This window comes from Oryctolagus cuniculus, chromosome 6 (assembly GCF_051225735.1).
Source record: "Oryctolagus cuniculus isolate XC-2025 breed Fujian yellow rabbit chromosome 6, ASM5122573v1, whole genome shotgun sequence".
NCBI classification, from domain to species: domain Eukaryota; kingdom Metazoa; phylum Chordata; class Mammalia; order Lagomorpha; family Leporidae; genus Oryctolagus; species Oryctolagus cuniculus.
In genome coordinates, this window is record NC_142872.1 from 86,672,133 (window position 1) to 86,687,578 (window position 15,446).

At 44.3% G+C, this 15,446-nt stretch overlaps 2 protein-coding genes across 9 annotated transcripts in view; both read left to right on the forward strand.

The window, feature by feature from the left end:
• Positions 1-10,490, forward strand: part of LOC149126220 (uncharacterized) — a 70,929-nt gene extending 60,439 nt beyond the window's left edge. Inside the window, exon 5 of the mRNA XM_089336188.1 lies at positions 10,447-10,490. The gene's annotated coding sequence lies outside the window, so the exon portion shown is untranslated. The remainder of the gene's footprint in view (positions 1-10,446) is intronic.
• Positions 10,447-15,446, forward strand: part of CHD7 (chromodomain helicase DNA binding protein 7) — a 130,712-nt gene continuing 125,712 nt past the window's right edge. For 6 of the 8 annotated variants that reach the window (XM_051843757.3, XM_051843760.3, XM_051843758.3 and 3 more), the window contains exon 1: positions 10,447-12,288. In XM_051843757.3, coding sequence (XP_051699717.2) covers positions 10,621-12,288 — 1,668 coding nt within the window. In that variant the 5' untranslated portion in view covers positions 10,447-10,620. The remainder of the gene's footprint in view (positions 12,289-15,446) is intronic. The other 2 variants (XM_017341323.4, XM_089335284.1) reach the window with 1 other exon arrangement.

Consider the following 15,446-nt stretch of genomic DNA (forward strand, 5'->3'; position numbering starts at 1 on the left):
GTGGAAAATGTTCAGCTCTTTTCCAAAGATTTGCATCTTAAGTTTGTTAGCAACTGGTGTGCAGCAGTAAAAGTTGTTAAGGCTGTAAAAGTGAGCAGGCCCAACACTCTGAGGCTTTTGTAAACTATAATTTCCAGCTGAGAAAGGCTCTGGTTCTTTTAGTAATTTTTGACTAAACCAAGTACAAAATTGAATTATAAAGATTCATAGGTAGTCTTAAGTTATTTAGATCATCCTCATTATGTGAAGCAAATGTCATGTCTGATTGTAGCTCACCATTTCGCTTTACTTTTCTTATATTATAGTCTCTTTGAGGTGTACTTAAGTATTAATCTGTGATCAAACTGGACAGATTGTAGAGATTTGTGCCTTCTTAAGTAGAATCTCTTTTCCAAGGAAACTATAAAGTTTACTACAAGTTAGAATAACACCCTAATATCAAGAATCATGTGTACTCAAATGTATAATTGCTTAAAATTAGAATTGGCTAGTCAAATGAGTTTTCGGGAAAACATTTTTGTAATTCCCATGTATCTCTCTTGCATGAGGAAAGGCGTCTTAACAGGCTTGTGTCCTGGGAAAGCCCTCCAGCTTGCTGCGTGGTAACTGCCCGCCGTGTTTGGTGACGTTGGCCTGTTTTTGAGCTCAAGTTTGTGTGTTTGTTTAATGATGGCTTCTGTCCTGTCATACATGTTCTGCTCTAGCAAAGAGAATAGAGATTATTTTCAGCTATGGTGTTGCTCAAGGTGGTGGTTTTTATTTCTGTTTTTCTCCTTTAAGGAAGAGACTGTAGGTAGCGTGTCTGAGTAAAGACTGCTTAAGGGAGACTCTATCCTTGCCCTTCAAGCCAGGCAGAAACCAGGTGCACTGTGAAACTCTGCCTGGAATATGGAGGAATAAAAAGATCTGTTTTCAGCTTGCTAGAACATTTTAAGATGTGCATAAATGTAGGAAATTGTCAGGTCAGTTAGTCAGTGACAACTGCAGCAAGTATACAGAAGGCACGGTTTGTAGGAGAGCATTGGCTGTTTTTTTCAGCCCCTCAGCATGTCGTCCCGTCCCGCCTCTGGCATCCCCCAGTGGTTTGGTGTCAGCTTTAGAGAAGTTTGTGATTGCCAGGGGATTGCTGGGCAGAGGGTGGCCCTGGGCAGCTCCTTCCCTCCCTTCTCTTCTCCTTTCACTGTCTGTCGGCTTGACATCGCCCAGATGTTCCATGAGTGTGTGTATCAAGTCAGTAGCTTGAAATAAGTCTAGAACCAGTGGGAAAACCATTTTCTAATGGAATTTTTTTTTATTAGGCTAATAAACATGTGGTGTCATTGGCCTTTTTACACCAACCAGCTTTCATTTGTTTAAAATATCCCAGGATAAGGATATTTTACTGTATTACAAACAGTACATCCTAGTGGTGTGCCAGTTTATATTATTCTTCTATCAGTCTGCGCTATAAACATACCTGCCAGGTAGGTTGAAATACATTTCTGAAATTTGTCTTTTTCCTGTCCCAAATAAATTAACTTAAAAAATTGCTATTTACTTTGGACCTGTCTCTTTATTTACTTTTCCCCTCCTCCATGGAAAAATTAACATTGGTCAGGAGAACATTAAAAGGTATGGAGTACAAACACGTTTTAAATAGGCACGTGTTTTCTCTATACACAGAAATGGTAAAAGTAGATACATATATGTGTGTGTGTGTGTGTGTGTGTGTATGTGTGCCTATATATGTGTGTGTAGACACACGTTTCTTCTCATTTCTTGCCTTCCATATGGTGGTGAGTGCTTCTGGTGTTGTTAGCTTGCAAGCCAGCGTGTGCTTAGCCATGTTAAGTTGTGTATGGGAAGAAGACCATACGGGATGTGTTTTCCTAGTGTCCAACAGGGCAGCTAACTCTTAGGATCAAGGTGCTGGCTGCTTGTCAGTGGGCTTACTCTTTAAAGGAGTTAGTTTCTGGGAGTTATATTTGAATGGTGAGTTTCAGGGTATACAGACCATTGTCTCAAGGACATAATTTCCGTGATTCTTGTGCTTAGGGATAGGACTTATGTATGGGGTAATATACTCCTTTTGACTGCATGGGAAAAAAATCAGTACGATGAGCATGCACTTAGTATAAGCTCTTAGCCAAGTGCTATCTCATTAGTTGCTTTGAAAGAAAACATATTAACTCCAGGTCTATATTTAGGAGAAAAGCATTTTCTTTATCTGCAAGGTGGCTCAGAATATACAAACTCCTCAAAGCTATGTGGAAATAACTGAAAAAAATTCTGCAAGAAACCGATGAAATAGCATGTTATGTAACATGCAGCATTAGATATTGAGGTTAACTGCATTTTTTTTTTTACTGTATTGCAGAAATGATTGGCAAGCAGATGGGCATATCTTTAAAATTAAACCACCTTTAGAGACCCACTGCTTGTAAACCTTTATAGATTAAAATTTGTCACTAATGGCTGCTCATGATTCTTTGGATGAAGTTAGTATTGTTTGTTAGTCACAAATGCCTTTATTACCTTTCCTTCTTTAAGTGTCATGTCTTTGTATTCCTAGCCCTGTACTTCTTCAGCACAAGTCTTATTTGTTGTTGATGATTCTTTCTAATGTTGGTGGAGTGGTCAGCCCGGGCCTGAGAGCAGAACTTAGCAGAACTTAGCACACTTTCACAGGCACAGTAGGCACCTGGGGCCCTCGTTAACAAAAGGCAGGTTCGGGAGTTTGGGTGTGAGTGTGAGATTCTGCATCTTTCATGAGCTCCCGGTGGAGAGGGGGAGGTTGTGGGTCCCATGATGCTGTCCCAGGACCTAACTCAAATGGCAGGACTAGATGAGGGAGAGAAAGAGAGAGAGAGGGAGGGAGGTGCAGGCAAACAAACAAAGAACAGTAGTGTGTTTCCTGCTTTGTAGCTCTTGTGTGGCAAGGGCTTGAGGAGGGAGGGCTTGAAGGTCGGAAGCTTCCCAGACAGGTGGTAACAAAGAACTGAGTGGAAAAAGAGGCCAGGCCGCACAGTGAGGGGTCTGGGGTAAGGAGGCCAAAGAAGAAGAGAAAGCAGATGTGAAGACCAGGAAGGTGTGAAACAGCAAAGATAGGGTGGAAAACTTGCAGTGCTTAGGTATACCTATTGAGGGTCCTTGTCATGCTCCAGAGGAGGGGGAGGGGGGCTTGGGGAGCTGAAAACAGAGAGATCCCCAGGGGTAGGAATACAAAGGGCCTTTACCCACAGCAGAGCATTTGGACTCTGTCCTGGAAGCTGTGGAAAGTCCTTTAAAGATTTTCATCCGGAAGAGACATGATTGCAGTCTGTGCTTTAGGAGATCATTTGATCAGCAGCATAAGTGTTAAGGCCTTGGGAGAACCAGTTAGACTTCTCATTTTTTTTTTTTTTCTTTTGGTTCTTAACTGAACCAGGAAAGAGTGACTACATCAGAGATAATGTGAATGGGAAGGAGGAGGAGATAGGAGATACTGAGGAGATGCAGGTAGGGCAACAGTTGACTATGAGACACACCTGAGGGGTGTCTATTAGTAGTAGGCTGCATGAGGGCAGAGTCATGCCTGTTTTGTTCAGTGCTGGATACTCAGTGCCCGTGAAGTGCTTTTCCCCCAAGTAGGCATTCACTAAATCTTTTTTACATGGATGCTGTCAGAAGAATCTATCCCATTGTTTAGAGTGAAGGGGTAGATAGAAATACCCTTAGCTGCCATAGGGAGTGCTGACATAAAATGTAGCATTGCTGTATACGATGTCAATTCAGAGCATAGTTTTCCCTACTACAAATATGTCTCTTCAAGCAATGTCAGCAAAATCAGAGGTAATAGTGATATAAATGGAAGGTATCAATGCAGTCTCTTATCTTTTTTATTTTATTTTTCATAGGGTACTCAGACTAACAGACTTCTTTAAGATTTCCCATCCTGCTTTTATCTTTCTAAATCTTTGTGGAATTTTGTACTGTACCTGAGACATGGTGAAAATTACTTATGTATTAATAAATAGAAACATTTTGGGAGATACTACAGAAAGGAGAAGTTTATAGGTTGAAAGTGTAGTTAACATATAATATATGGAAGGAAAATCATATATTTCTTCACAAGTGGGTAGAGAGAGACCTTTAAAAGAATCCTGATCTTGAAGAGAAACTATTTTTCATAAAAGAGGATGGCTACTATTTCACATGATCTTTGTCTAAAAATGTGACCTGTAAGAAACACACAGTGGTGCTGTCCATAGAACTGTCTGCAGTGATGGAAATGTTTGCTGTCCAGCAAGTAGCCACCAACCACATGTGTCTGTTGAGTACTTGGCAGTGTGGCTTGTTTGAGTAAGGAACTGAGTTTTAAGTTTTATTTCATCTTAATTAATTTAAATAGTGATATGTGGCTAGTGATTGCTGGCTCAGTCCAGTCCTGGTGTGCCAGCACCGCCAAGCATGCTAATGAGGAAGAAAATGTAGTCTTGGCCAGGGGGTTTGCAGAGGGCATCATTTGGTCCATGAGGCAAATCTGGACCTTGCTTATGGCAAACTGCTGTGCAGATGTTGGTAACACCAGATAGCTCTTCCCTCCCCTTGATGGTTCTGGGGCTGGGGCAGACATTGTTGTCCATTGCCATCCATATATCTAGCTGAAAGGACTTAATTTTGAACACAGGTTCAGCGGAGTTGGCCCTTTATCTTCAGTGTGTCCACCTGTCAGCTCGTGGACCCTTTCTCTCCTTGCTATGGTTTGTCACCTGGATGAGTGAGCAGTGTCTCACGGGGCGGTGAGGGGGTGAGGTGCTGTTTTTCCAGCTGTTGATGCTCCCTTGGAAATTCTGATATGTGCTGCACCTCCCCAGAATCAGTGTCACAGTCCTGTTATGTACCTTAGACTTTTTGGAGTGGAGGAGGGAGATTAAAAGAGAACAATTCAAAATCAAGCTATGTAACAGCAGAATAGTCTTCAGCATCTAATAGATAAATATCCCATGGCTTCACACTTACCCACATGTGTTAGAGATTTATGAGCAAAGTTACCTTTGATGGCATTTTGCGAACACAGATGAAAAGTTGTTGAACTATGGGAAATATTTTGCACGTGAAAAATGTTTTGTATTCATCTATTTCCTTGCTAGGTTTCCAGTTCACACTTGTGACAAAAAGGTTCTACATCACTGTGGTGCCAAATTGAAATTCTGCCACACAAGTGCCATTCTCCTTTGAAAACAGTGTAGCAGCTGAGTTGTTTGTGATGTATGTTGAGAGGACAGAGTCCATTATATTATATATTTATATAAATCTACATCAAATGTATAACTTAATAAAAGGTAAATTTTAGTTTATAATTTAATAACAAGTTATATAAATGTATTTTTCAAGATATTAATATTTTCACAACTTATTTTTCTCAATTTCTTGTGCACCCATAGTTTTTTCATCTCAATTCTCTGTGCCATTTACTTGTTTGGATCTGGCTGTTTTCATCCTGCTGCTAAAAATTCATCAATAGCCCTAATTTGGTGCTGATACATGCTTGCTTCCTGTAAGTTAGATATAGTATATTTTTAAAATGCTTTGAGGCCGGTGCTGCGGCTTACTAGGCTAATCCTCCACCTTGTGGCGCCGGCACGCCGGGTTCGAGTCCCGGTCGGGGCGCCGGATTCTGTCCCAGTTGCCCCTCTTCCAGGCCAGCTCTCTGCTGTGGCCAGGGAGTGCAGTGGAGGATGGCCCAAGTCCTTGGGCCCTGCACCCCATGGGAGACCAGGATAAATACCTGGCTCCTGCCATCGGATCAGCGCGGTGCGCCGGCCGCAGCGTGCCAGCCGTGGCGGCCATTGGAGGGTGAACCAACGGCAAAGGAACACCTTTCTCTCTGTCTCTCTCTCTCACTGTCCACTCTGTCTGTCAAAAATAAAATAAAATAAAATAAAATAAAATAAAATGCTTTGAAAGGAAACAGTTCCATTTGGTGATGCCAACTGTTTCAGTAACCCACCCCTGAATAAAATGGACCCAATGTAGGCCTTTAATATTTGGCCCTTACCAATAAGCTGCCATTCTATCCATTCTTTTCTCTTTTTTTTATACTTATTTTTATGTATTTGAAAGGCACAGTTAGAGAGATCTTCCATCTGCTTCATGCCCCAAATGGCTGCAACAGCTAGGGCTGGGCCAGATCAAAGCCAGGAACTTCTTCCAGGTCTCCCATGTGGGTACAGGGGCCCAGGTACTTGGGCCATTTTCTGCTGCTTTTCCCAGGTGCAACAGCAGGGAGCAGGACTGGAAGTGGCACAGCTGGGACTAGAAATGACATTTGTTTGGGATGCCAGGGTTGCAGGCGGTGGCTTTATCCACTGCGTCACAACACTGGCCCCTGTTCTAGCCATTCTTTTCTTTCATCTTTGGGAATTGTTTGTCACTAAGATAATATTGTACAAGGTGTTGAGTCCTCTTAATCTATAAAAGGTACCCCTCGCAGCACAATGTGTTGAATTGAGAGGGGATTTGAATTAGAAGGTTTTCGAAATGTTTGCCAGCTCTAAAATGTTTTAACTGATTTGCCTCTGCCTATGGGACTCTGTTAGTTGAACAGTCTCATTGTGTCCCCTCCTCATCCCCAAACACACTTTATCAACTGTCGCTTCAGTTCTTGTCTCAGACTATGCTTGCTAGTAGGCACTGCGTAGAAATATCCATGTCTTATTATATGAATCTGTGCTGCTTACTGTATAATGTCACATCTAGTTAGACCCTTATCAATATAAATTGCCAGGAAATATTTTGTAAATTTGTATCCTAAATTCTTATAGCTCAGCTTCACAAATCTTAGTTCTTATTTCAGAAATGTATCATTTATGGATGAATGGGAGTGGGAAGCTCTGTGAGAGAGAGAGGGGTTTTGTTTGTGTTTGTTCTCTGGTGTCTCTAACACCGAGACCATTCCCTGGATCACAGTAGATACTCATTGCATGTATTCTGAATGAATAAATGTTGTCTGAGAGTTAATTTTTTAAAAAAAGATTTGTTTACTTGAAAGGCAGAGTTACAGAAAGAGAGAGATTGAAAGACAGATCTTCATCTGCTGGCTCACTCCCCAAATGGTCACAATGGCTGGGGCTGGGACAGACGGAAGCCAGGAATCAGGAGCTTCATCTGGGTCTCCCACGTGAGTGGCAGGGGCCCAAGCATTTGGCCATCTTCCACTGCCTTCCGTGGCATATGAGCAGGGAGCTAGCTCAGAGATGGGGCAACCAGGACTTGAACCACCACCCATATGGGTTGCTGGCATGGTACATATGTAGCCTAACCCGCTGTGCCACAATGCTGGCTGGAAGAGTTTACATAATTTGATTTAAAGCCACGTCAGGCATAAATACAATTTGAAAATTTATTATCCAAGTGATAATGGGAATTGTTTGATACCACTGTTAATTTGCTGTTTCTGTCTCTTGTTTTTAATACTTTTTATGGTAGCCACAGGCCCCATGTATACATTTTTCATGTGAATACTAAATAGGAATTGAGTTGCATAAAATGCAAATTGGCTTTCAAAGACTCAGTACCAAAAACTGTAAACTATCTCACTGGTGAAATATTGATTACATGTTGAAATGGCAGTATTTTGCATATATTGGGTTATATAGAAATTACTGAAATCAGTTTCACTCTTTTTTGGGCTGCATTTAAAATGTAGCTGTTAGAAAATTGAAAATTACCTACAAGACCCTTATTTGTGGCCCATTGAATAGTGTTGACATAGAAAACATGGCCATTGGATGTAGAGAAAGGAGAAGCCTTCAAAAGGAGTTTTACACAAATATCCTTAGTAGAATCATAAAATTATATGTTGCAGCTGTGACTTGGGAAAGTGAACATTGAAATGGTCTTGATCAAATAAATGAAAAAGACCAAAATAATTTAATTAGATTAGCTCAAATCAGAAATATGGAATGCAGCTACCAGATGGATTCCTGGCATAGTTGCCAGCTGGGCCTTGAGGTCAGAAAAGGGACAAGAAGGCATTGGTGGTTCTCTGAGTGTGAGCAGTTACTGATGAGTTTCTCTGTCCTGGCCTCACCTGAGTGCGGTTGAAGTTGAGGTGGGTGACATGCTTACTTGATAGCATGTAATACTGTTTTTTGTCATGCCTGCAAGAAATGGGTTCTCAGTAGGAAGGAGTAGGGAAATGGAAGGCCAGATCCAAGTGTGCTGTCACTCTCATTGAGGGCTCTCTGCTCTGTTCCTTCCCATACCTGTAGGTAACTCCTTTCCCCCCTGTTGCTGCCCGTTAAAACTCCTTCATTGCTTTTGCAAGCTGGCCCTGCCTTTGCCACAGGGCTTAATGGGCTTGCAGGAGAGGGCACCTTCCTCCCTCCCTGGGTCCTTTTACCATTGGAGCTGGCCAGGAGCCCCATCCAGCCAGTGTTATTTCCTCCCAGGGCCACCCAGGACATATAAGTAGACTTTTTTTTTTTTCTTAAACTAGTTTGAAAGGTTATTTTGGTAAGTTATTTTGGTTAGTTTAAGCTTTTATCAAGTCCATTCCAGTATTTATTTTCTTGAAAGTTAGAATGAAACTTGAATAAATGAGGACTGACTCCGTCAGCTTTTTAGGAGTGAATTTAATTTATAAATATTTGTTGCATTTAGCACTGGAGATTTCTGCTTCTCTTTAGTTTGGATTTTAAAGCAGATAAGTAGTTACAGCAACATGTTTTTACTAAAACGGCTTTCATGCTCACCTTATTTTCATCCGTCTGACCTCTCTATTTGGAGAAAGTAGATCAGAAGATTTATGGCAGTTAGCAGCGGAGTGAGGAGACCTTTGCCTTTAGCTGACAGCTGTCACCTGAAAACTACAGACCTGGAGACCCTCTCAGGTGTTCTGTCTGTAGTCCTGACAGTGAACAGGAATGCTGTTTACATTTTCTGTAAGCAAAATTCTCCCCTTGTTAGGAATATGTTAGAATAGGGCAGGCAGAAAGGGAATTTCTGTCTGTCTTACTGTCCTCAGCAGTGTTGGTTAGCCCTCGCTCCTATAGGAGTGTCAGTGGAATTTATGACTGAGCCTGTTTATAACATTGCTTTGGAAATTCTTCAACAAGATATTGTTTTTTTTTTTTTTTTTTCAAGTGGGCTAGTGTCACACAATGCTTAATGTGCTTATAAAAGAGGGGAAAAATGAGTTGAATTCCAAAGATGTCTAAGATTTCAGGCATTTCTTTTCCCATGTGAATTAGTTCTTTATTAGATAGATTGTTGGTTTCATTAGCACCCCACAAAAACACTTTCCTGTTTGCATTGTTGAGGTCTTTGCTAAATTGGTTACGTAATTTGACACAAAGTCTGTTAGGAAGAGTTTGAATAAAATGTGGAGTGTTCATCAGTGAACCTAGGAAGCTCATGGGTATGCCTCCCATTTCTGCCTACCTGTTTAGGGTCCTGCATTCTACCAAAAGGATTGAAGGCAACAGTGAGGGCTGCACAGATATTTTGGACTCTGTTCTGTTAAAAATATGTTGACTAGTTTGGGGGACAGTTTTGTGTTTCTACCAGGGAGAATAGTGATTGTGCAAGTGTGCATCCAGCTAGAGTTTCTGTGAGTGGTCACGTGGGATCCTGGTCCATCACCAGAGCCCAGCACGCCTGTGGGTGAATAATGAGCCTGGTGATTGGGCTGCTGCTGCCGGCGGCACAGACCGGGAACGTGGTGGGCCCCGAGCCATGAGTGAAATTGGTCCTCTTGGAGAATGAAAGCTTTTCTTTTGGTCTCTTTCTGAATCTTGTATATTTCTGCCATTAAGCATAATGAAATTATGAATTTATTATACTGTCCTCAAGCTTGCTTTTCGCCTTCATTATGGGGCACGTCCTTGTTGGATGCCTCTGCTGCTGTTATGTGGTTCTATGTGGGCTGTAAATATCTAATTTGTGCGAAATGACTGATTTTGGTATTTATATAATCCTCTAGTCAATTTAACTAAGTTGAGCTTTTCACAGCCCTTGGTGCGCTGCTGCTCATCTGATTACACTGCTCAGGGGAATAAGGTTAAGGGCGGGCTGTTGGTAACCAGAGCATTTCCAGGGCTTTAGTTCAGCAGATGGGCTGCTTGGCTATATTCATACATCTGCTTGCCTGCTGTGGCAGCTGCTGCTGCTTCGTGTTGTGTTCTTTTGTTCTGTTCCATCCAAGAATGGAACGCTAGGAAGTGTAGTGAATGGATTAATTTAAGGTTAAGGTTAGTGTTTTGCTTGCTTTCTAAGTAACAGATCATAATAATGCTTCTGGTAGAAGTTAATGAGTTTCTCTTAAAGTGAACTAGATTTATAAAATACAGCTCAGCAAGGGGGCTAGATTAGTATTGTTGATGGAAACCAAATTCAAATGGGTAAAATACTGGCCATTTTTATCATTTGTTCCTAATTCTTTGTTTTCTTCCTTCCTCCTCCCCTCCTCCCACTCCCTTCTAGGACCTATATCCAGACTTTGCCTGACACTGCAGGGTCCAAGAGAATTAAAGAAATATGGAATGACATGAAGAAGATTAGTTAAGGATTAAAGGCTTTGAGGACAAACACCTCAGTGAAGTGAAGCACAGACAAGCTCCCAAGCTGTAGTTTGGAAGAGCCGTGTGTTGGAAGAAGATGGCGGATCCAGGAATGATGAGTCTTTTTGGCGAGGATGGGAATATTTTCAGTGAAGGCCTTGAAGGCCTTGGAGAATGTGGCTACCCGGAAAATCCAGTAAATCCCATGGGTCAGCAAATGCCGATAGACCAAGGCTTTGCCTCTTTACAGCCATCCCTTCATCACCCCTCCACTAATCAGAATCAAACAAAGTTGACCCATTTTGATCACTATAATCAGTACGAACAACAAAAGATGCATCTGATGGATCAGCCTAACAGAATGATGAGCAATGCCCCTGGGAACGGACTGGCGTCTCCACACTCGCAGTACCACACCCCTGCCGTTCCTCAGGTGCCCCATGGTGGCAGTGGCGGCGGTCAGATGGGAGTCTACCCTGGCATGCAGAATGAAAGGCACGGGCAGTCTTTTGTGGACAGTGGCTCCATGTGGGGTCCCCGGGCTGTTCAGGTACCAGACCAGATCCGAGCCCCCTACCAGCAGCAGCCGCAGCCGCAGCCACAGCCGCCACAGCCGGCTCCGTCGGGGCCCCCTGCACAGGGCCACCCTCAGCACATGCAGCAGATGGGCAGCTATCTGGCACGTGGGGATTTTTCCATGCAGCAGCATGGGCAGCCACAGCAGAGGATGAGCCAGTTTTCCCAAGGTCAAGAGGGCCTCAATCAGGGAAATCCTTTCATTGCCACCTCAGGACCTGGCCACTTGTCCCACGTGCCCCAGCAGAGTCCCAGCTTGGCACCTTCTTTGCGTCACTCGGTGCAGCAGTTCCATCATCACCCCCCTACTGCTCTCCATGGAGAATCCGTTGCCCACAGTCCCAGATTCTCCCCGAATCCTCCTCAACAAGGGGCTGTTAGGCCACAAACCCTTAACTTTAGTTCTCGGAGCCAGACAGTCCCCTCTCCTACTATAAACAACTCAGGGCAGTATTCTCGATATCCTTACAGTAACCTAAATCAGGGATTAGTTAACAATACAGGGATGAATCAAAATTTAGGCCTTACAAATAATACTCCAATGAATCAGTCCGTACCTAGATACCCCAATGCTGTAGGATTCCCATCAAACAGTGGTCAAGGACTAATGCACCAGCAGCCCATCCACCCCAGTGGCTCACTTAACCAAATGAACACACAAACTATGCATCCTTCACAGCCTCAGGGAACTTATGCCTCTCCACCTCCCATGTCACCCATGAAAGCAATGAGTAATCCAGCAGGCACTCCTCCTCCGCAAGTCAGGCCCGGAAGTGCTGGGATACCAATGGAAGTTGGCAGTTATCCAAATATGCCCCACCCTCAACCGTCTCACCAGCCCCCTGGTGCCATGGGAATCGGACAGAGGAATATGGGCCCCAGAAACATGCAGCAGTCTCGTTCGTTTATGGGCATGTCCTCGGCACCGAGGGAGTTGGCCGGGCACATGAGACCAAATGGTTGTCCTGGTGTTGGCCTTGCAGATCCACAAGCAATCCAGGAACGACTGATACCTGGCCAACAACATCCTGGTCAGCAGCCGTCTTTTCAGCAGTTGCCCACCTGTCCTCCGCTGCAGCCCCACCCAGGCTTGCACCACCAGTCTTCACCCCCTCACCCTCATCACCAGCCTTGGGCACAGCTCCACCCGTCACCCCAGAACACCCCGCAGAAAGTGCCTGTGCATCAGGTAAGGGGACGCGGAGCCTGCCCTCATTGTAGTGTGAAAATGCAGCATGGTTAACTTGTCTAATAGAATTTCCTTGAACCTTCATGAAAAGCTTTATCGTTGTGCGTGTCTTAATTTTTATTTTGTAGGCTGCCTCGGGATCTTATTTTTTCTCCCCTGTTAGTCCCTTTATTTATATTCACTCACTTATTGGCCTATGCATTTATTCATTCATTCAATCTAGAATTCTTGAATTCTCCTTTCCCAGGAGTTGTGCTAGATGGCTAAGAATGTCTAGATCACTGAGACCATGTCCCTGTCCACAGGGAGATGAACTGTAGATTCAGAATACTCACCAGAAAAAGGGTTTTGTGTTCTTCTTTTTCTTGTTTCTACTCCTACATACCTTCTTTTAAAACTACACTGCAACTTGGTTTCCAGCAAAGTGTTATGTGTTTGTGGTAGTCTGCCCTATCTCTCCTTTCATATTATGATTTTTTTCCCTTGGGGAGTTGCAGCATGTGTACTTATGTAATATTTTATCATCTGTTGAATGTTTGAATTATGAAGTATGAATTTAAGTTGCAGACCATAGAAAATCTCTATAAATGGTAATCCCTAGAAGGTATTTGATCTCGAAGGGATCTGGATACATACATAATATTGAAGAACCTTTTTTTTTTTTTTTTAAGCTGAGCTTTGTTATTCTGAAAAACTTACAAGAGAACAGATTTAAGTTTTAAGCTCTGGTGTTCACAAAGACATCAAATTTTGCTGTTTATGCCTCAGGTATACGAAAAATAAATTAATATTCATGTGTACAGGTTATTCTGAGTGCTGTTCAAAAATATGTATTGATCATCTGCTAGGATTGTACCTTTGGTTTTGGAGGGAACAGGAAAGGATTTTAGAGCTGTAAGGCATAGTACTTGCTCTTTGAAAATTAAAAAAAAATTTTTTTTGAGAGAGACAGATGGAGCTCCCATCCATGGGTTCCTTTCTCCAGATGCCTACAACAGCAGGAGCTGGTCCAGGCCAAAGCCCAGAACTGAAAATTCAACCCGAGGTCTCCCATGTGGGTGACAGAGACCCAACTATTTGAATCATCACCTGCTGCCTACCACAGTCTACATTAGCAGGAAGCTGGAATTGAGACTGGATCCAGGACTTGAACCCAGCCATCCTAACTGGTGTTTTAACTGCTAGACCAAACATCTGTTCCATACTGCTTGATCTTCATGAACATATAAGCAGCTTGGGAATCATGACCTATGTTGTACAAATACAAAGCAGACCACTGCTGGCGCCGCAGCTCACTAGGCTAATCCTCCGCCTGTGGTGCTGGCACCCTGGGTTCTAGTCCTGGTTGGGGTGCTGGATTCTGTCCTGGTTGCTCCTCTTCCAGTCCAGTTCTCTGCTGTGGCCCAGTAAGGCAGTGGAGGATGGCCCAAGTGCTTGAGCCCTGTACCCGCATGGAAGACCAGGAGGAAGCACCTGGCTCCTGGCTTTGGATCGGTGCAGTGTGCCTGCCGTAGTGGCCATTTGGGGAGTGAACCAACAGAAGGAAAACCTTTCTCGCCGGCGCCATGGCTCACTAGGCTAATCCTCCACCTTGCAGCGCCGGCACACCGGGTTCTAGTCCCGGTCGGGGCGCCAGATTCTGTCCTGGTTGCCCCTCTTCCAGGCCAGCTCTCTGCTGTGGCCAGGGAGTGCAGTGGAGGATGGCCCAAGTGCTTGGGCCCTGCACCCCATGGGAGACCAGGATAAGTACCTGGCTCCTGCCATCGGATCAGCCCGGTGTGACGGCTGCAGCGCGCCATCCGTGGCGGCCATTGGAGGGTGAACCAATGGCAAAGGAAGACCTTTCTCTCTGTCTCTCTCACTGTCCACTCTGCCTGTCAAAAATTTAAAAAAAAATAAAAAGAAAAAAAAGCAAACCTTTCTCTCTGTATTTCTCTCTCTCTCTCTAACTCTGCCTGTCAAAAAAAAAAAAAAAAGGGCAGACAAAGCAGACTGGAAGAGTACACATGATTGTGAGTGAGGGTGCTTAGGATTTTGCTAGGAATTACCCAGAGAGAGCGATTCTGGGGAGACATTTCAGGTGTTTTACTTGATTTTTCTAAACAAGGGCACTGGAAGTTGCACAGAAAAGACACGGGAAACAGGCTTCCGGCTGGAAAGTATTGGTCAGGACCAAATGTTGGAGTCTCGAATTCTATTAGACAGTCCAGAGACGGTGGGTTGTGGAGCCAAAGAAGTATGAAGTGTGAACCTGTCCTCCACACTGGCGAGGACAGTTTGGACCTGGGATCCACTACTGGGAGAAGGGATGGAAATGGTGTGACGGTAAAAGTCAGGAAGCAAAGCTCCGAGGGCATCTCAGTGGAGTCATTTAGTGCAGAGATTCTGAGGTTTCAGTCTCACCTGGCCCTGGTGGGTGGAGGTCGGATGTCAGGACGTGTGGATGTTGGGAAATGCACCCTTAGCTTTTGGGCACGCTTGGTGATTCCCAGAGAGCTCTGAAGTCAGCTGAAGGTGCTGCCAGGGCCCAGGCCAGATCTGTATTGTCTAGGAGAGAAGCAGAGCACATGTTTCAGTTCCTGGGAATGGCTTCTGGGACATGTGGCCTAGACCATCCATGGGGCTCGCTAAGGATGGTGAGAAAGACGTAGAGGCAGGCCGACTGCACGGGTACAGGAGAGAATGGCATGGGCCCGTGGGGGTGCCATGCAATTTCTTTTATGTTCACCTCAGGGCCCAATGCCCTTCCTCAGAATGGACTAAGAGCGGTGGTCCCTGAAGAAAATGTGACTGTTTCTGGGAATTTCTTTTCTTGTATTCCCTGGCAGTTTCCTTAACGAGGAAGGGATTTTCAGAGCAGTAGTTCCTCAGGGTGCTCGTTCCAGCACCATCTCTCCTTCCTTGGAGGGCAAGTGCTGTGTGGAGTCAAGTGTTGTTTGCAGCCAGACCCCATTGCTGTCCTCAGGCCTCCCTGGGTGTGGGTGCAGATACCTCCACCGCCCTTCTGCAGGATGGGTGTGAACTTGCTGGTGTCTGCGGCCCTGGACGCTGGGGGTTTGGTGCGTGTTGCACCCTGAGTCAGGTCCTGGAGACCCTGAACACGCATTGGTCTCCTCTTGGAGTCAGTGGAGGAACTGGTAAAGGGGTGTAGACGAGGA